The 22863-nt window shown below is 39.5% G+C and overlaps 1 protein-coding gene across 7 annotated transcripts in view; it reads right to left on the minus strand.

The window, feature by feature from the left end:
* Positions 1-22863, minus strand: part of ATP2B1 (ATPase plasma membrane Ca2+ transporting 1) — a 71671-nt gene that overhangs the window by 27497 nt on the left and 21311 nt on the right. For all 7 annotated transcript variants that reach the window (XM_035126621.2, XM_035126619.2, XM_035126618.2 and 4 more), the window contains 4 exons: positions 14349-14775; positions 10522-10719; positions 807-1061; positions 601-726 (listed from right to left, as the gene is read on the minus strand). In XM_035126621.2, coding sequence (XP_034982512.1) covers positions 601-726; positions 807-1061; positions 10522-10719; positions 14349-14553 — 784 coding nt within the window. In that variant the 5' untranslated portion in view covers positions 14554-14775. The remainder of the gene's footprint in view (positions 1-600; positions 727-806; positions 1062-10521; positions 10720-14348; positions 14776-22863) is intronic.

Genomic DNA, 22863 nt, shown 5'->3' on the forward strand with positions numbered 1-22863 from the left:
CGCTCAGTTTGTTATTGTTCATGGCTATACTATATAAGGTAGTGAATCAGTTAATTCCAGACTGGCAATAAGGTTTAAATCTGCATAGTCTCTGGAGTATAGTGGAAATCAGTAGCTGTCTATTTACACAACTGAATTCTGTCAACTAGAACACTCTGCAGTACTTCTGCAGTCTTAACCATATAACTCACTTCAGGCTTTGAATGATTTCATCTTTATTTCATTGATGAGGAGCTAAATGAGGGCATGCTGACTAAATTCAGAGAGTCACCACATCCATATTACTAGCGTCTAATAAAACTACTCTACGAACAGTGTTTGATATATATGGGAAGTTGAGACATTTCAGCGATGCACACTTGCTTAAAGTAATCACTTTAAAGATACTTGTATGTCTGAAATCCTATCTGTTGTTAAGACCCATCTTTCCGGCCCTGAGAAGGTTAAAAGCATGATACATAATACATAAGAGCACTAGATCTTAGCATGCTGTCACCTAGAAAGACAGTGTTTCACATAGCCTAGTTCTTGAAGTAGGAAACTTTGTCCAGTTTCCAAAATACCTCATGCTCAGTTCTTAGCTATCATTTGATCACTCACCTGAGAGCAACATAGGATCTCGATCAGATGTTTTCTTAACATGATCAGATTCTCCAGTCAGTGAGCTTTCATCAATTTTGAGGTCATTTCCTTGTATAAGTACACCATCTGCTGGTAAAAGGTCACCTAAAAGAGCCCAAATGGTACTTTTAAAATACATTCAATAAGAAGTTACCAGAGATGACATCATAAATAAGTATATTTACCATATTTTACTTGTGCAATATCACCAACAACTATGTCAGCTATAGGTATCTGGATGACTTGGCCACCCCTGATGACAGTAAACTTCTGCTCTTGTTCAATGCGGCTTTGCAATCCCCTAAATTGTTTCTCTTTACTCCAGTCATTGAAAGCTGTGACTAATACCACACAAACGACAGACAGGAGAATTGCAGCTCCTTCGATCCAGCCTGTTTCACTTTCATCCTCGTCTTCACCAGCTGCTACTGTTCCACATACTGGAAAAAGTAAACAAATAATCAGCACCACATACTCAAATCTTAATATTGTTCTGCATTAATCTTAAATCTGAAATTTATTATCCAAACTTTATTGCACAAGAAACCCAATTATACTGACTTAGGCCCCATATCAAACACACAACAAAGCTTGAGTTCAAAAAATATGGTCAATGTTCATATTAGGTAAAGGTAAAGGGACCCCTGACCATTAAGTCTAGCCATGACCGACTCTGGGGTTGCACACTCATCTCGCATTATTGGTCGAGGGAGCCAGCATACAGCTTCCAGGTCATGTGGCCAGCATGACAAAGCTGCTTCTGGTGAACCAGAGCAGCACAAAGAAACACCGTTTACCTTCCCGCTGTAGCGGTCCCTATTTATCTACTTGCACTTTGATGTGCTTTCAAACTGCTAGGTTGGCAGGAGCTGGGACTGAGCAACGGGAGCTCACCCCGTCGCAGGGATTCGAACCGCCGTCCTTCTGATCAGCAAGCCCTAGGCTCTGTGGTTTAACCCACAGTGCTACCCGTGTCCCTAATGTTCATATTATGTGGGTGCAATTAGGCTACCATGACAATGGTATCCTACCACTATATTACAAGTGCTGTAGGAATATTTAGTTTAAATGTATCAGTCAACAAGGGTTATATACACACAGCAGTTTAAAGTGCATTCCACGAGAGCATACTTTTCATGTCATCCACATGATTCAGTCGTCTTCCAAGTGGCAGTCCACACACCCCCCCCCTTCCACAATATAATTTGGTGTTTCCACTGTGGACACAGACATTCTTTTTAACTCACAGCTTTGTTCAAGTTTAGTACATTGGAAAACTTGCACCTCAAAAATAAAATTACCTCAATGCACAATTACCTGTGCACATACCCACAATGGACCTCAGGTTTCCGGAACTCTGGGACAAGTAAGGAAGTACTAATTGAGGGGAGGGGACAACACCTCACAGTGAGAATACATCCTATCAAGCACACCACGCTAGTGCACACCTGTGGCTCCTAACTGGTGGTCTGTGGAGCCCAAGGGGTCCACAGCACCATTTACATAACAAAAACTACCATAACATTTTCAAAAGTAGGATGTCTATGGCTTGGCTATTCAAAAACAGGGGGTCTGCAGAACATAAGTTAATTGTGAACCACTGGTGTAGACAATAAAATACTTAAAGAGTTCAAATGAATGCTCATGTGTGGATGAAAAATCAGATCTGTGTGACACACATGTGCATTAAGACTCTGGTATGTATACAGCCAAGGTATCTATGCCCATGCAGGGTGTGTGGGTGTTTCTGGGGAAATATCCCTAAACCTCCCCCTTGGAGCATTCAACAGTTAAAGCAGAAGTGGCTTGGGAAAAACAGAGGGGTTTGCACATTGCATAGAGCTTCCCTGCCTTTCACCTTTGCCCACTACAGGTGAGTACACAGAGACTATTAATAACAGGCCAGATGTCTATGTGCTGCAAACAGACCCATGCAATCTCTATTCTTCCTGTCTATACTAGATTTGCCATGATCTGGAAGTGGAACAAAGGACTGACGGGGTCCTTGCTGCTCTCATTTCAGAGAGGTAAATGGAGGGCTTGTTGCAAAATTATCGGCAGTTTTGAACAGATATTCTTATGCTTGATCATTTTTTGTTGACATACAGTGAATGTGGAAATCCCGAGGAACATGACTCCTTCACACTTCCCACATAAGATGTTTTTTCTCCATTTCCCAAGACTAAGATGCAACCGAACGCAGAAATATCAGCAATAGAAGCTGGTATTTAACTACATTAGGAAGAAGGCTTTAACACAGAAGTAATTTAGATGTAAATCTTGATGTATTTTAATTAAGAACCACTCCTAGATAGTCAAGCCCAGGTATGGAAAACCTTTGGCCTGCCATATGTTTCTGAACTACAATTCCCATCTTCCCTGGGTACTGACCATGCTTGCTGGGGTTGATGGGAGTTGTAGTTCAAGCAGTATTTGGAGGGCCAAAGATTCCCCACACCTAGTCTAGTCCAGGCATTCCCAAACTTTGACCCTCCAGATGTTTTGGACTACAATTCCCATCTTCCCCAACCAGTGGTCCTGTTAGCTAGGGATCATGGGAGTTGTAGGCCAAAACATCTGGAGGGCCGCAGTTTGGGGATGCCTGGTCTAGTCCATAACTAGAACATAAGTAAAAGTTCTGGTAGCAGAGCTTACATCAATACTTAAAATTCTTTTCTTGTGATCATAGGATTTAAAGTTTCTACCTTTTCCATTGCACATAACAGATTCCCATATTCAATTTTTAGCAGCTATAGGCTTATAAAAAGGTAGCATGATGTGGACCAACTCTTGGCAGAGTACTACAAGATTTCTGGATAAATATGTAAGCAAATTTGATCAACCAAGAACATCGCCCCTGAATCTCTCCCATTTATTTCAAGATAAGAGTCTGATCCATTCTGTCCAATAACATATTCCAGGTTCTAACAGATTAAAGTCAAGGATAAAAAGAATGTAACTGTCAGTAGACAACAAATTAGAGAGGTGGTTAAGTTTTCATGTTTTGCAGCAAAATATTCCCCATGAGTAAGTCTGATGCTGACACACACACACACACACACACACACACACACACACACACCCCACTAGCGGAGGTCACATCAGTATTACCGTACTCATTTTCGAGGATTAAGTCTATTTTGAAGAGTTTTGACAAAGGATAGTCCTATTTACCCCAAAGAACTGAATCAACTGATGTCAAAGAAGAAAGAAATGAGAGAGAATGGGTATGTTTTTAAACTCTCCAACTATCTATTAAATGATTAATGCAGAACTCTAGATGTGAGAAGAATGGCAATAGTTTGACATAAAAGGTACAATGATGGGCAGTACATTCATTATGTTATCTTTTTCCAGTGCATGTATATCTGGTTCAGAGTTTAAACACATCACCCAGGTCAGATTACTTTATGCCCAAGAATAGGGTAATGATGGGAATGCCTGAACAAGAGAACTGCTAGTCATGTTTCAGTTCTAAAATTCAGTCTTGAGCCTGTTTGGAACTCTTTGGCTGAGGTTATTCATAGGTGTGGCCTTGGATGTCTCTAATATACATATGACTTTCTGTTGTTTCTCTCCTTTCTATCAAAACTAGGTTAGGCAGTGGACATTACGAATCAGTGTTTGGGCATGGTAATGAACTGGGGAACAGGCAATAAACTGAAACTCAATCTAGACAAGACAGAAGTATTATTAGTGGGTGGTCTATCCAACAAGCTGAGTGGTGCACAATCTGTTCTGAAGGAGGTTGCACTCTCCCCAAAGGAACAGAAGCATAGTCTAGAGCAGGCATCCCCAAACTGTGGCCCTCCAGATGTTTTGGCCTACAACTCCCATGATCCCTAGCTAACAGGACCAGTGGTCAGGGATGATGGGAATTGTAGTCCAAAACATCTGGAGGGCCGAAGTTTGGGGATGCCTGGTCTAGAGGGTGTTCCTGGATCCAGCACGGTCTCTTAATGCACATGCATCTTTGGTAGTTCAGAGAACCTTTTTATCAGCTCAGAATGATATACCAGTTTTGATATTATCTGGACAAAGATAGTTTTGCTATAGTCATCCATGTTCTGATAATTTCCTGTGGGGTTTGCTCTCGTCTGCTTCTGAGCTCAATTCAAAGTGCTGGTATTAACATTTAAAGTCTCAAGTGGCTTAGAGCCAAATTACCTGAATGATCATTACCTATAGGCCCACTTCTACATGTTCCTGCCAAATTAGCTGAAGTGGAAGCCACAAGGGAAAGGGTATTTGCAGTAGTGGCACCCATTATGGAATATTTTCCACCCCCCAGGAGTTTACCTACATTGTGGTATTTTTCAACACCTTGTAATGACCTTTTATTTCCCCAGGCTTTCTTTGTTTGTTTTATTACTAAAACATGTTGCACTATTTGTTTTCTGTTGCTGGTTTTATTATGTTGCTGTTTTAACTGTTTATGATTTTAAAACCAACTTCATGGTTTTAACGTGTGTGAACTGCCTGAAGAAATTGGGGGGGGGGGCAGTACAGGAATGTTGCAAATAAATGAGTTTGGGGTCAACCTGGGAATAAATTTTTACTTGATTATCCTGGATCTCACAGCTTTTGAAACCATTCAGCACAGTATACTTGTGGATCACCTGTTCAGGCTAGGACAGGTTTTGACAAATCCACTCACTAGGTTTAATTATGATGATAGCTTTCCCTGCTCTTGCAAATGAGGTGGTGACACATTTCAGTTTTACTATTGTTTGTGATTATTTGCTGGGGACATCATCTGGCCCAGTTCTTCCATGCCTATGCTTTTTCCTTGGTTTCCTTTTGGCAATGGCCTAAGTCAGTGTTTCTCAACCAGTGTGCCTCCAGATGTTGTGGGACTACAACTCCCATCATTCCTGACCACTGATCTTGCTAGCTAGGGATGATGGGAGTTGTAGTCCGAAAACATCTGGAGGCACACTGGTTGAGAAACACTGGCCTAAGTGAGGCTCTCTTACACTATGGGCTTAGTAAAATAAAAGCAAACGAAAGGGTAAAATTCCAGTTGCTACCCCACCCTGGCTGAGTAAAAAAGACAGGGTGGAGAACAGATGTCCTGCAGTACAGCTGAGCAGGAAATGAACTGGGGAGAGGTCATCTGGCCCAATCAGATGACTCCTGCTCATTTGCATCTTCTTGTCCAGTGGCGTGAGTGGGTAGAAATACCCCATCCAGAATTCACTCCCCTTTTGTTGATGGCATTCTTAAGTTTAAATTATACAATTATTTGAAAGATTGTTCAAATTTCCAATTAAACCCTAAAGGCTGCATTTCAGCTGTCTGAGAAGCCTTCGTTAAACTAAGGTTCCTTGTGTTTTACAAGTTGAATTTTTCAAAAACAAGCAGCCTTAGAATCAAATTACATAATTGGGAACAGCTAGAAATTAGGTAGTGCTTTATCAATTAAATAAAACAGATTTCTCTCATCTCCTCCCCTTTAGAACACTGTTCATGAGAGGCATTAAGAGCACAGTGATATGCTTGACATTGCATTATTTAGTCAGATCACTTGCCATAGTGGTTGGTGGAGGAAACAAATCACCATTCTGATAACTTTAAATCAAAGACAATACACACCAAAAATTTGTTTCATCATTAATTCCATTTAAAAGCAACAACCCCATTCAGTTGAGGGGGGGTGACTGCTGCTGATAAATACAATCTAGTTTATGGGGGGGACTTTAGGGTGTTAATCACTAAGTTTTACTCAGAATAAACCCATTTAAATTAATGAGCATGATGAAGTTAGGTGCATTAATTTCAATTTTTGTAATAAAAATTTAGGTATAAAATTAATAAACATGTTATTGGTCAAATTCCATACTTTCCCCCGTATTCTGCGGTATAGTAGAAAACAATGCAAGTATCCAATACTTGAACTATAATTGTGAGGAAGGAGAGAAACCATTTAAATCAACCTACATGAAGCCTGAGTTACTTAATTTTAAGACAACTTCTGCTTTGATAAATTCATATGTTGTTGTTCTGTCTAAGTGTGACAGACAATCTGCGAAGTCATGGCTTAGAAGTTAGAGACACTTTATTACAGTGACTTCAATACCTATCAGGCAGGAGTCAGCTGTGGAGCGAGGTATGCTGTGTATGATATGCTACAAAGTTCCATCTTCTGTCATACTTTTTAAAATTTACATGAAAATTGAGAGATAATATGAACAGGGGGGGGGTTAATTACATCCTATTTCTCCTTTTTGGTAGATCCACAAGGTACTAAATTCTTTAAATGGTACCTATGGATAACAACTGAATGCATGATAAAAGGAACTGAAGGAATAATACATGATAAAGAAATCTAGGCTAGACTGATTTTATTGTTGGCGATACTTCTGGAGAGGACTTAATTTCCTTGAAGAGCTGGGCGTGCAAGAGATGGTATTCCTAGAATCTCAGTTAATCACCATAGCCACGAATGCTTTATACCATCTTAAGATTTTTAGGCCAACTACACCCACTCATAGAAGATAGTATCTCTGCTGCATCAAACATGCTTTTATAACCATCAGGGTGGACTGATGCTGCACTCTTGTTACCATATTTGTAAGTCAGGATATGCATGAACCTCATGTAGCGCATTCATGTGATCCAATCCTGGCTTCTTCAGAGGTCACTAACCCCCATAATTCTTGGTTCACATATAATGGAAAGCCATGGTTAATTGCAGTTGCCTGGTTTGTTTTTCCACTTGATCAAAGGAAGAAGTGAAGTGGAAGCAAAATGTCTACATTTGAGTGCATGATGGTTGTGCACATCCAGATTTATTAATCAATGATTTGATTTTCTAAACTAGGCAATCATATGGGTGCATTCAAATAACATCCAGAAAATCTAGTTATCTCCTGCTTGGACTACTGCAATGCACTCTACTTGGGGCTACCTTTGAAGGTGACCTGGAAACTGCAATTAATCCAGAATGAGAGATCTGCATTGGCTCTCAGTACATTTCCGAGCACAATTCAAAGTTTTGGTGCTGACCTTTAAAGCCCTAAACGGCCTTGGGTCCTGTATACCTGTAGGAGCGTCTTCACCCCCATCGTTCACCCCGGACACAGATCCAGCGCCGAGGGCCTTCTGGCAGTTCCCTCATTGCGAGAAGTGAGGTTACAGGGAACCAGACAGAGGACCTTCTCGGTAGTGGTGCCCACCCTGTGGAACACCCTCCCATCAGATGTCAAGGAAATAAGCAGCTATCCTATTTTTAAAAAGACATCTGAAGGCAGCCCTGTTTCAGGAAGTTTTAAATATTTAATGCTGTATTGTTTTTAACACTCGATTGGGAACCACCCAGAGTGGCTGGGGAAACTCAGCCAGATGGGCGGGGTATAAATATATTATATTACTGTATTATTATTATTATTATTATTATTATTAAACTTCATTTAGTTCCAAAAGCAGCAGTGCATTACATAGCCATTGGTAACACATTAGCACCTGTAATGGCACAACTGCAGTGACTTCAAACCTATTCAGTTCACAATCTGAAGTGCTAGTTTTAACCTTTAAAGCTGTAAATAGCTTTGGTCCAGATTGAGCAAAGCAGCAGTAGAAAACTTGTAGCTCTCCATATGTTGTGGGACTATAACAACATCATCCCTGATAACTGGCCATAGTGGCTGGCGCTCATGGGAGCATGAGTCCAATGATATCTTGAGGGCTATGAGTTCCTCACAACTGATCTGAGGAAATGATTATCCAACCCAAAAATCATCAGGAGCGACCCTATTCCAAACATATTCTGAGACCAGATTAATGTATGAGCAGTAGTTTCTTTTCAACAGTATTACTGCACGCTGTCCCAGTGCCAAAGTCATATTCTCTTCTTCTAGAAATAGGGTGAAAACCTTTCCTACTGCTACCCTTCAGATCTATGGCAAAATAATAAGGCCTTCATTCAATGAGTAGGCTTTAAAACAATACTGCCAGCCCCCCCCTCAAAAAAAAAAACACATTTTGCCTGCTGCTGCTATGCAATATACAACGCAAGCATTTTAGGATGATTTCTGATGTTTGGGCACGGTTGTATCAAGTTAATTGGAGTGCTTATGTTTTATTGCAAATAGCTGTGAGGACTCTCTAGAGTTACATGGCTAGGCACAGCTTCCACTCCACCCCACCCCAAGAAAAAAGCATCCATATCTAACAATACACAAAATAAAGGTATGTACAGAAATGAAATATGCTTGAGACATGTAGGAAGCTCAGTTTAGTGGATCTTCTAAGCCATAATCTAAAGCAAAAGAGATTAAAGAGAAAAAAGTGTAGGCACTGATTTTAAGAAGGGCAGCAGTTAATTTTCAAAAGGGCAAGTGACAAGGTGACTTATCTGAACTACTAGCATGCCAGTCCAGTCATATTTAGCACACCAGCATTTGCCATGGTAGTCACCATGCAACTTCTGAAACCCGAATCTCTAAACAAAGTTCATGGTGCACATTCACTGCATGCTTGGAGACACTTATCCTGTTATCAAGATTTCATGTTAAAGTGTGGAAAATACTGGGGGGAAATGTATCAGCCTTGGTACAATGGTTAAACTGTTATGTTAAGACCCACAATTGACCAGATTGGTTTTATGCCAATATTTGCTTTTTACTGGAGGTAGAACAGGAAGTAGTACTTATTTATATTTATATGCTGATGAACAGGAAGTAGTACTTATTTATATGCTGCTTCTGTGCCAAAAGCTCCTAAGCGGTTGACAACTATAAAATCAATTATAATTAAAATGCACAACACAACTTGAATGGGTCATGAAAAGATTCTTAAAGTATGCAGTCAAGCAATCCCATTAAAAAGTATAACAATTGAACAGTTAAAAAAATAGCTAAAAGAATACGATCAGAAGTTCCGTTGAGGGGAATGTTTGCCTAAAGTGGTATGCCTTTAGGAACCGATGGAACACCAATACTGATGGGGCTTCTCTTATTTCAGAGCCAGAAGTTCCTGTATTCCAATGCTTCAATTTAACTACAGTGGTACCTAGGTTTACGAACTTAATCCGTTCCAGAAGTCCGTTCTTAAACCAAAGCACTCTTAAACCAAGGTGTGCTTTCCCATAGCAGCGGGGGACTCAATTTACAAATGGAACACACTCAACAGGAAGTGGAACATGTTCTGCTTCCAAGGCAAAGTTCACAAACCAAAACACCTACTTCTGGGTTTGGAAGTTAACATTTACATTTTCACTTCTTGATGAGAGCAAGGAAGAGAGAGCATGAGCTTAGGTTCACTCCAGGAAGGAAGGGGAAATTAAAGAGTACACCTCAAAATTACAACAATCTCTTACAATAGCAAATACATTGTGAAAGAACTTTAAATATTTGGTTCAAGTGCTGACTAGAAGTCATTCTACAAACCAGAATTTGCTTATCATACAGTTGTACTATGAAGCAATTATAATAATGAAGCAATAAAACAACTTAATGACTTCATGCAGACCAATTCTGCAATACAAAGATTTCTGCAAATGAGACATGAAGGCTGGCAACATCAAGCCTGCCATGTGGGAATCTCTTGCAGACGACAGACAGGTCATGTAGCCACACCAGTGACCAGAGGAAGAATGATCGCTGGGAGGGGGGCAAAGAAAAGAAACACCGTGCTTCATCTGCACCAGCACAACCAGACACCTTCATCTGCCCCAGCTGCAACAAAACATGTCTCCTCCATATCAGTCTCTACAGTCACAGCAGCTGCTGTAACTTTCTGATGGTTTGACTTCACCCACAAAGGTACATGCCTCCATTGTCTCCCAAGACAGAAGGGTGCAAACAACAACATAACCAAAACATAAACTGGCAGACAATACCCAAACTCTGAAATACATTTTGAGGTACACAAGTATAAAGAAACAAACTCTTTACTTACCTGCTTCATTCCCTCCTGGTGGTTGGTAAAAAGAAAGGCCCAATGATACTATGGCTGCAATTTCTAATATAATTAATGTAACATCCTGTAGTGCTTCCCATACTAATTGAAGAAATGTTTTTGGCTTTTTAGGAGGTATAAAGTTCTTCCCAAACACAGCTGCTCTCCTTTCTATATCTGCTGGGTTTCCACTTAAGCCTAAATATTAAAAAGAAAAATACAATTTTAGAGCAATTTCATTATCTATTACATCATTTAACAAATCCCTTTTTGCTACGTAATTCTACAAGTATATGTTGCAAAGTTGCTCTTTTGTTATTTAGTGAATTTAACAGGACTCTTTATGTCAGGGGTCCCCAGACTTACCGGGCTTCGGGCCGGTGCCCGCCGCGCCGACCGCACGGCAGGCCGGAGGGCAGGGGAGTGCGCGCCCGTGCGCATGCGCACACACACACGGTCGGAAAAAATCGCCGAAAATCGCTTGTGCGCATGCATATGGGCCTCCCCCGACCCAGAAGTGCATCGGAAATGACCTCTTCTGGGTCGGGAGAGGCCCATACGCATGCGCACAAAGGATTTTCGGCGATTTTTTGCCGATTTTGAAGATCGCCGCCGCGCCGCGCGCCGTAAGAGCGGGTGGTGGCAGCGGGCGTCGTCGCGGGCCGGATTGGGAGGCCAATTGGGCCGCATCCGGCCCGGGGGGCGTAGTTTGGGGACCCCTGCTTTATGTCTTATGCTTTCTAGAAGTTACAGAGGTATGCAATATCAAGTGGAACTCTACTGTAGACGTTTCTAACATGGGGAAAAGATAGCTGCAAATTTCTCCTACCCACAGTGTTACTTGACTAATAGTGGTTTTATTTGAGTTTTCCCCACAAATATATGTGCTGCAGAGTCCAAACAAAGCAATTCCCAAAAAAGTCAAGCATTTGTTTTGGAGCACATCATTCCAGCTCCTGAAATTCCTAGTCACTTCAGAAACTTGAGTTCAACAAACAGGAGAGTTAAGCAGAAGTCTATTTCTGTTTTCCCAGTACAAAAGTAATTCTTTTTATAACCACAATGCACAACATGGCAACACCTATCTAGATGCTGAACATCATAATCATATCAGTTTATTGTGAGGACCATGCCTTTACACAAATACGTATCTACACAACAATAATTAAAAAAATATTAAGGATGCTGAACATCAGGAAGCAAAGCTACATCTATAAGGGGTATTTTCATTTTTACAGTACTAGCTGGAACAAGCCCAGGTTTCTCCCTTACACATCTTATCACTTGCTATCTGTGGTATTTCAGTACTACATTCAACCGGACCTCATACTCATCCACATTTCAAGACGAGTGTAGTACATATAGAAGCAAGTTGCGGACTCACTGGGAAACCTTCACCATGACTACTGAAAGCTTCTTGGATGTTTAAATAGCTCTTCAGTTGAATATGACAGCCCTCTCACAAGAATCATTTGTTATCCAACATGGATGATATTTTTAACACAATTCAGGCCAGACTCTGTATCCCTATTGAAATTAGTTTACAAGTTCCATTCTATTATTTTCCAATGAATTATTAAAGACACAAAAAAAGGATTCTCCCCACTTTTTAATGTAGAAATCGCTGTAAGCTGAAGAGGGTGGGGAATAATATCATGTCCTACTCTTTCATATAAAACTTAATGGAGCAACATTTATTCATCACATTGTGTCTCAAAATTCTGCTCCAAGGATTAATGAGAAAAGGAAAAAAATACAAAAGCTGGAACAGCAATCACTGCATCCCCCCCCTCCCCCTGCTACAGGAAGGAATTATTCAAGAAGGAATTATTAGCAGCAGGAAAAAGGAAACACTTCTCTTCCTTCAGGCTACTATACCATAAAAAGCAACCGTCCATTCTATAGAGATAAAAAGGTTTAGCAAAAGATACCTAAGCATTGCAGGGTACTAGAACCTGGAAACAGATACTACCTTGTAGAGTTTGGTGCCTGAACATTTCAAGACAAAATTCTTTTCAACCAAACATTAGAAAAATCTCAATGGAGGCACTCTGCTCCAAGAAAAACAACATGCACACCTCATAGATATGCCCACTCATTTTCATAATTCTGTGATTTACAATGTATCTGTTTTTTTTTAAAATACATTTTATTCCAATTTTCCAAATTCAACAAATTAACAAAACCAATCTTTTATACAAAATCTTATATTCACATCTTTTACCTTGCTCCGCCGAGCTATGACTTCCCCCCCTCCCTTCATGCGGGTTTCTTGTTAATTCCCTTTTTTGCAGTTCCTTTTTTAACATATTGGTCAATTCGTACAATGTATCTGTTTTAACACTTTTGCATTTGTCTTGTCTTTCTGGCTGTTCTGAGTAATTAATACACTACTAGCCCCAAACAAAATTCATTTAGGGAGTTTCAGATTCCACAAATTTTGAGGGTAAACAAGGCAGTCTGTGAACAATGAGTTTAAGAATGTTAAAATGTTCTCCAGCATGGCACAGAACTGATATTTAACACAACTGTAACTAGAAGTGTTTACAGAATAACATTTGTATTGCTGCTGGAAGTGCAGTATTGCATGTAAGAGGTTTCCTCCTTTTTCTGGAAACTAGTGACTGGTGGAATTTCAAAAACAAGAACAGTGATCTTAACCTGATGGTATTGAGTGTCTTCACCCATTGAGAGCTAGTTTAATGCCCAAACATAAATTGCCAATTATAGAGTCATTTCATATCCTGCTAATTATGGAATGGCTGGGGTAGGCATTGGACAAATTAATTGATTTACTACATATTAAGAAGTTGGGTAGCTGTGAAACTCTTCCCACAGGCAACAAAGGTTTAGCAGAAAAGCACCATCTCACTATCTTGAATGGTTTATTTAAATCTTTATCTTATTTTTTTCTTCGAAAGAAAATGTTTAAAATAGTACATTTAAACACATACCACAAACTAAGGTTTCGTTGCCTACACACACAAGTTCCCTAGACTGGGGGGGGGGCATTGCTGTTCCTCAAATTCAGTGCATGTGGCTCTTGCTCCAAGGAAAGCCTTCCCCCAAACCTGGTGCTCTCTGGATATTTAAGACTACAATTCTCATCGGTCCCAGTCAGCATAACTAATGGGAGTTTTAGTCCCAGCCTGGCTGGGGAAGGCTGCTTTAACAGCTCATTTTACTTTGTTACCTTTACCAACATGCAGAAACACAAGATTTAAAGGATTCAATTTGAGGCTCCTATCAACACCCCTAGGCATCGTTCTAACAACCAACCCCTTATAACAGAAGATGTAACTTCTGAATGGATTTTAAGTACAGCTGCAAGCTGCAAGGCATTTGTGCTAGGTTAACCTTAAATATTCAAGGAAGTATGTAATATGTATTTCTACAAAGTTTTTATGTACAACACCTTAAGTTGTCTAACATTAGTAACTTCACATACTACACATAGTTTACAAGAACTAATGTGTAGGAGAACAGTAGGCTTTAATCAACATCTTATTAAAAACCTGGTACAATCAAATAAGACTAACCAAAAATGAAAATGTCAAATTTTACATCAAATGTATTATGTTCTTCTACCTCAATAACTATTGTCCCAAATTTTGTTACTAACTCTTAAGCGGTGTCCAATTGTATAAATGTACAGACAATTGAAAATATATATATATAGTAGATCCAGGCCAGGAATTTCAGCCACTGACCAGTGAAACATCTTAGGCAAACAATGAATGCATCTATACAGACCTAAATATTTTTCAATATAAATTTTCCATATAAATGAACACACATTTTGTAACTTTTTGAATTGAGATTCTTACCTTCATTTGGAGAAGTTTTCAATCTTGTACAGATTCCATGTGCATCTCCATAGCAATCTTGTATTTTATGCAAAGCATCTGCAGAACGCAATTCCATAAGATCACGAAGCTCTTCAAGTGTAATGCCAAAGTCTCCATGATTGGAATCTTTTATAGTGTATTTTACACCACTGTATGCTACCGAGTTGTTAGCCATGTCTCCCATGATGTATAGTGTTCAAGGAAGAAGTTATTTCCAAGGAAAAACAATTTTTTATTTGAAATATTTCCAAAAGGAAAATCCTTCAGATATGAAAACCATCAAAAGTGCAGATATAAACCACCCAAAAAGATGAGAGCCATTAGATACCCTTTCCAGGAGTGTTATCTTGAGTGCAATCCCATTGTTGGTTCCTTCATTCCAATCCAAATGAAAGGGGAATACAATCTGCAAAAGAAAGAAGATCATAGCAATAAGATTCAACATTGCTCACAGAAGCATCACAGCCTATTATTGTCTGCTATGCATCTGGCTGGGGATGCAGGTGGCACTCTGTGTTAAACCACAGAGCCTAGAAGGTTGGTGGTTCGAATCCCTGCAACTGCTCCTGCCAACCTAGCAGTTTGAAAGCACATCAAAGTGCAAGTAGATATAGATAGGTAGGTAAATGGGAAGGTAAACGGCATTTCCGTGCACTGCTCTGGTTCGCCAGAATCGGCTTTGTCATGCTGGCCACATGACCTGGAAGCTGTACACCGGCTCCCTCGGCCTATAATGCGAGATGAGCGCCACAATCCCAGAGTCGGTCACGACTGGACCTAATGGACTGGACCTTTACCTTTACCAATGCATCTGGCTAAGCAGCACTATGACACCTCTGATACTCAGTGCCTCTTCTCTACCTCTGATGTTCTGCCAAGGGCCTACCCCATCATTTACCTATCCACTCCTTGTTCTCTTACCAAAACTTTGCCTCCTCGAGGCTTCAATACCAAACTAGCTTTCCAGTCCACCTTCCTGCCCCCTACCAGTTGCCCCTCTTCCTCTACCCACTATTTTGACTATAGTCACCTAAATCATCCTCTGTCCTCCCATTTCCTGGTTGCTATCTCCCTTACCATTATCATTCCTCTTGTCCACATAATCAACCTCTTTGCCCTCTGGCTCTTTCCCTCCTGCATTCATTCTCCCTCATAAAAACACTCCTTAGTCCATCTTCCCTCTCCACATCACCCCAGTTCCCTTTTTCCTTTGCCTCCATAACTCCTAGAATGTGCTTGCCTGTTTACTCTGAACTTTTTTACTTCCCTTCCAAATCTAGTCTTGACCCCCTCAATCTGGTTTTGACTCTTTGCATGCCACTGAAACTGTTCTTTTGCTCTTTAAAGCAAAATCTTCAGTCCTTATTTTTCTTTATCTCTCTTGCATTTGATCAGTTGGTCACACACGCTCTCTTTATTCTCTTTAAGCCTTAGGTCTCTGCTATGCTGCCCTTGCTGGTTCTCCTCTTACATACTGCTTTGTTGCTTGCTCTGCCTCTCTTCCTGTTTCCACTGTGCCAATATTTTAAACTGTAAATGCCTCTCGATCTGTCCTCTCGATCATCAGAATGTACCAAGCATACCAATGGTGTTATATAAATTCAATGAGTTAACAAATACAGCACTAAGGTAGTGAAGTGAAATGCTCAAGTTTCTAAGTAGTAAGATAATTGAATAACGGAAGCTTTAAGACTCAAATTAATACACCCTTTAAATCTTTTAGTATCACCATTCACCAACGTGCAGTTTAATTTTCTTGGTATCAACTTGAATAACTTTACAGTCATACCTCTGGTTAGGATTGCTGCGGGTTGTGTATTTTCGGCTTAATAAACCCGGAAGTGTTTACTTCCGGGTTCCGCCACACGTGCATGCACAGAGGCATTCTGCATGCTTCGCACATGTGCAGAAGTGCTCTATCAGCGCTTCACGCATACGCAGAAGCACCGCTCCGGTTACGTACTTTTCGGGGTGAGAACGGCACCCCGGAATGGATCAAGTACGTATCCAGAGGTACCACTGTACATTAAATTGAAAATATTAATTAAAGGTAATCAATGGGGACAACAAGGAGATACTTTTACAGATATTTTGCAGATCCAAAGCACACTCACTCAACTTACTCAGTTGTAACCATATCCTGAGCTTCTGGCTATAAGCTGAAGTCAGGACTGAGCTTCCTTTATGACAGGGGTCACCAACCTAAGGCCCATGGGCTGGAAGCCAAACTGAGCTACTGGCGCAGCATGGCGTGGGGACTCGCTTCCGCAGTGCTGGAAATCGCATCTGCGCAGACGCCAAAAATCACGGGGGCACGTGCTCATGCAATCCAGCCCACGGAGGGATTTCCACGGGATCCAGCCCAGGCAAGATAAACCTTGCTGACCTCTGCTTTATGGACATGCCCTAGCTACCATAAGCCACTATGCTATGTAAATAACTAAATTACAGGCCAGGTTAACCAAAGCAAGGCAGTCTTCAAGCTATTTTACCTCTGAACAACATATCTGATATAATCAGTCTTAAAATTAACTCCAGAAACCTTCTTCCCAGCAGAAATGCAAAAGGATTCAAATGATTTAACATTTTCAACTTGCCATATACTAAGAAGAGACACCACTCACAACATCAATCTCTTGCAGGAATCAACAGATACCGGTACCACCTTATGAAGAAGTCCATTGCATGATGCTGGAATCAGGTCCTCAGAGTGGCAACATCTACCCTTTGTGACTCCTTCCAAATATAATTCAGCCAAGTGTCATCTCTATTGTCTTTTTATCACCTGCTGAATACTTTCCTTTTCAACAAACCTTCTAAGTGGAGATTTTAATACCAGCTGGTATCTCTATTGGATTTGAAATTGATTTTATATATGTAAATGCTGCTGCTGTTGTTTTTAAGTTGATTTATATGTGCTTAGCTGGTTTTATATATGCAATTGTGGACCAGCTGAGCTTTGTAAGAACACTACTTCCCCAGATGCTGTCTGGAACACTCATGTAGGCCCACTCATACATTGCAGTATTGCAAGCAGTGCAACATAAGTTCTTATCCAAAATATTGGGGGTATCTAGATCTATTCTAAGGACCTAGACAATTCTAAGGAAATTGCCTGATTAGAGGTGGCTTTTCGTTCAGTGGCAATGCTTACCCAGAAAGTGGCCATCACCTGTTGGCTTAAGACAGTTTTTTGGCTTCACTTCTAGTTTTATTGGTATCTGAGGAAGGATTCCTGGGAAGCTAAGATGTATGCACTTTTACTATTTGGGCTTTTCATTAGCCCACTTGATTATGATGGGCTACAATTGTGCTCAGTTCTCCATATGACTTGACTGATGTCAATTTTCAGACCACTATAGAACTAACTGTTGGGTGCTCCAATACAATATATAAAGATTTTGTCACTCTTCCTGGGAAAGTGCCCCCATTATTTGTTCACATGAGTTAAGATGGCTCCTGATTAATCCTTACAGCTGACAATGGTGAAAGGAACTATGGGACTCAGTATGGTGTGGCAAGAAATTGCCCAGATGGATGCCCCAAAGTAGAGGACTTGGCACACTTTTTAACAGAATGCCCTTTGTATTCAGATTTAACTATTTGATATCTCAAGCCCTTAAAATGTGGGGATCAATAACTCCATTCCTATTGGCCACTAGAAATCACAACAAGTCATACAAGGGCAGCCAAATGTGTCAGATTGGCTCATGAATACATTGAAAGCAACTTTGCTCACCCAGCAATGGCTATCAAGTTATATAACCAGTCATCAATACCCCTTTATTGGCAGTGCTCACAAAAGATTCTGGGGATCGAAAACAACATTGGGACAGCCTGATAGATGCCTCCAGTTATATCAGTGCTAACAATTTTTCAAGATAAAATTCCAAAATGATGCAGAGTGTATGAACAAAAGGAGAAAAGTATGCAAAACAAGAAAAAAATAGCTCTACATATGCATCAAGAAAGCTGTTTTTTTTTACAACTACCCAGGAAAAGATTTTGAAAGGTTCACTGAAAACATCAACTTGATGTGCTGCAGCGGAGAAAGAAGTAAATCCAGTTTGGGGAATGATTAGGAAAGCAATTAAAATGCCAGATAATATCATAATGCCATTAGATGAGCGCTGTCCAGCCACATTAAGAATACTGTGTACAATTCTTGTTCTATGAACCATAAAAAGGAACATATAAATTTATCAATGAATTACAGTACCTTTACACTGAACAATGGTTGAAGTGGATGCTATGGTTTAGTTTGAAGAAGAGACACCTAAAAGGGGGGGGGTACATGGAAAAGGCTTATAAGGTTACAGAAGTGGTAGGGTACAAGTGGTAGTAAATAAAATTAACTGACAGTAGGTTCAGGACAGGAAAACAATACTTACAGAACATAAGAGTTTTTTAAAAAATGTTATTATTGGTATTTTAAAAACGGTAAGACGTATTCATGGAGGTCTAGCAATGACCATTAGCTATGGTAGCTAAAAATACAACCTCTGTGTAATAAGGCAGCGTAAAAAGAAGTGTGAGCAACACAGCTATGAAAGATAGATCTTCTCCGCAGCACATTTAGGTATTATGCCCCATTGTCATTTCCTTTGACATGGTATAAGGAGAATTTACTACTCCTTTTAAAAGGATTATAATTATTGCATCTCATCTGGAAGGATTTGAGAGACAAAAGTGGTGGCACAGAGTTGGTAGTGCCCACACCATGTCACTTAAGCTGCCTTACATAGTTCCCAACTGAGAGTAATCCACCTCTTGGAAAGCACCCCAGACTGCTTCACTCACAGTAATTTATTTTCTTTTTGACACTGTAGCATAGCATAAGTCAAAGAAAAAACAAAAAGGTTTACTTTTTAGTAGGTTTGCTTAGTGATACACTAATGCAGAACAGACAGATATTTGCGTATGTGACAGGAATTTCTGCTCAAATATCACAGTGCTGGCATTTACTGTACAGCTGGTAGTATGGAAGAAACACCAGGAGGAGCTGTGAAATTATTATTTTGAAGACAATTTACTTTAGTTGTGGAGCCAACAAATTATCTCTTGAAATGTGTACACAATTCTGCTGATGGACTCTAAGGAATCCATGTTCAACCCAGGTGATTGTAATAAAGTATGAATGGGTGTTCATTCCCAGGATGTTCAAGGTTGACTTTGTAGCACATGTTTAGTGATGTAGCAGTCTGGAACCCCCAAAGGTGGGAGATGAAGTGTGCATCTGTGTGTGAGGAATGAGGACTTACAATAATTACTGTAAGTTGCCTCTGTGCCTTACTAGCTCATGCATTCTGCATGTTAACAATATTATATTTAAAGTTTAACACTACCCTTCTAAAATCATGTCTCTCTTCCCACATAGGGATAAAAGAGATCCCCTTAAAAGCAATGACTAGCAGTATCATTTCAATCAAGATATATTTCATAGCTAAACAGAATCCAGATGCTATCCATAGACCCTGGCTTCACATCTTGTCAATATCGCCAATTCTGATGACAACATGCTGCAAGCTTACATAAAGGTATCAAACTTTGTGCTCCCAAAATGAATTGTACCACTACAACATGCTATTTTGCTGACTTTAGAACTAATGTGCCATCACAAGTAGGTGAAAAGTAAAAGCTTTTAACACCCAACACCACCACCGGTGTCTGAGCTGCAAAATATTTTTTGAAACATTCAGGAATCGAACTATTCTAATAGTTCATTTCATAACCCACAGTTTAATCTTTGGAGAATACTATGTAGAAGGTTTGACCTTCAGCTACACATTATCAGCAGCCCAGCTCCAGTGAAGGCTCCCAAAGTGATTATCTTAGGAAAGCCTTTGCTTAAATCTAATTAGCTCAAAAGTCCTTACAAATCTGTGAAGCACCACATTGCAGCCGTCAGATAGTATCTTAGTTTTGCTTTCTTCTTAGTTTTCTAGCATTACTAAATATAACTGCTTACTCAACAAGTATTTAAACAATGTTTTATTAACATTTAACACTGCCACAGGGCAGTCTCAACACAATTAGTGTTTTCAGCCAACTTCAACAAAAAAGAAAAGAAAAATGAGAGCCTATTCATTACTTCCAAACATGAATCAATTTCTATTGATGATTCCACTACTGAGCAGTATAGAAATTTAATAATAAATTTGGTAAACATTGGCCAATTTAATAGAATGAATTATATAACCTCTCCTTCACTTGGTGCCACTTATACAATTATTACTGAAGCATGGCAGTTTCATTGAACAAATATATTTTGTGCAGACAGTAAGGTGACATGAGGTATGTGATATTATCAATATTAAAATTAATAAACTTGTGTACATCTTTCATTGTACCACAAGTATTTCCAAAGGCAAAATGAACCTGAAGTGCTCGATAAAGAAATCATTATTCCACTGCGTAACCTTTAGACTTCTCTAGTATTTTGGAAGGCTTTCAGATTGAAACCAATCTTCTCCCATTTCAGAAAACAAACCAGGAAGGCCCGTGTGTGTGTGTGTGTGTGTGTGTGTGTGTGTGTGTGTGTGTGTGTGTGTATTACTGGGCAAGGACAGTTACATTCTGGTAATTTAATTATGTGAAGGCAAAATTGAACTCTTAGACCCAAGCATTCAATCCAATGACTACCTCCCAAAGATGCTGGTACTCAGATCAAGGCTTCTGGAAAATCTAAGGAGGCACAAGATGTTTGTCTGTAAGCAGGACTTTCTGTGACAGTACTCACCAATATGGTGCACCAGCACCTCAGGTTTTTTGCTGCCTTTATAAGCACTACTTTTAGCTACTGCTTTTGTCCCAATGGGCAATGCTTTAGATGATTTTAAGATTGTGATAAACAAAAACAAAGAAGAAAAATGGCAGCACATAGTAATTCTGAAATCCATATTAGGCTACAAGAGTAGTTAGCTGGCTGCCTACATTCTGTATGTCTATATGGTACACTATACTGCCATTCTTTTAATTGCAAATACTGAGCTTTAATATTTTAATCATACTTGTTTCTAGTTTTAAAAATTACAGACTAGAGCTTCAAAAAGTATATTAAGCCTGAAGAATCCAAAATGAAGTATTTTTGACACCCACAACCTTGTTCCCTGGTCATCTGTACATCTGTGCCTATATCCCTCTACCAAGAGCAATCATTCCAATCCAACTAAGTGAATTTTATTCTATATATTTATTGTATATACCACGTCTATTATGGTGCTTAGACTGCTAAAACATTTTCCCATATTAGTCAGAATCAAGATTACCCTGGAGGAAGAAAACCCAGTGTAGCCTCTGCTCAAAGCAGCAAGGTTAATAAAACAGAAGTATTTGGAAAATGTGCAGTAATCTCCTCTCAACTAGTCACATTACTGAAAACTAAACTTAGTGATAACAATGTTGTCAATACTGCCTGAAAAACATTCAAATGCTAGATAAGCAAGCTACAAAAATATTTCCATTTCTGCATCTAAAAAGATGTAAATTTATAAATATTGACGTATATAAGGGTCAAATACTGGTAAGCTCTCTCATCCAGCACCAGTGTTGTCATTGCCTCTCAGAACCTCTGCAACTCCTTTACCCACAAACAACCCAAAAATCCCCCTGTTCTGGAACAATATAACTGACCTACTAGACTTTCAAATCCAACAAGGCATCACAATGTGGGTTTTTCCATTTTTTTCTGAATTGATGCAGATATGATTTAGCATGTTTATCTGAATTACTATTCTACATAGCTCTACAGTCAAGGTTCCTTCAGCACAAGGATTTCCGTTTTGCTGCAGTTATCTCCTCCTCTCCATTTCCTAAATCTATTCTGGCAATTCCTCCAACCCTCCAAAGAAGATTTGTTGATGGCACATAAGGGGGAAATTCCTGCTTTGCTATTAGGAATCCTTGTGGAATAGGCTTCTACTATTAACACACCAATTTAGTTGCATACAGCCCTGATATCATGTTACTATTAAAACTTTTTTGGAGGGGAGGGGAGTTTCCAAAAGTCAAAAGTGGTAGACTTAAATACAACTGGGGAATCAAAGTGCTCTTTAATGTAATTCTATATTTAAAAAAACTCAATTTACTTTGAAATTTTTATTAGGATTCTTGGAAGTATTTTAAACACATTTAAATAGGACACACTTCCCTTGCATGATACTTTATGTGCATAAATGAGGAGTAATTACTTGATTTAAGTTAACTGCAACTTTGATTTTATATTTGATTGGATATGTTTCTATTCTAGCTGTCAGATCCAGCCTGTACTCAATATGTTGTATGAAAATATTAACAATGCACCTTCTCTATAGAAATCAGTATTTGTGAAAAGTTTTTAAATACTGTACATACTCTATTATATTCTGACAGTATATAAGCCATTGCAAATGTTATACATTTCTATTTTCCCTGCCCTCACGTCCTGGATGTTAGGGGACTCTGTTTAGGAGCTATAATGTTGTGAACTATCCTATAATCCATGTTACCAAACACT

Source organism: Zootoca vivipara, chromosome 10 (assembly GCF_963506605.1).
Source record: "Zootoca vivipara chromosome 10, rZooViv1.1, whole genome shotgun sequence".
Taxonomy (NCBI): domain Eukaryota; kingdom Metazoa; phylum Chordata; class Lepidosauria; order Squamata; family Lacertidae; genus Zootoca; species Zootoca vivipara.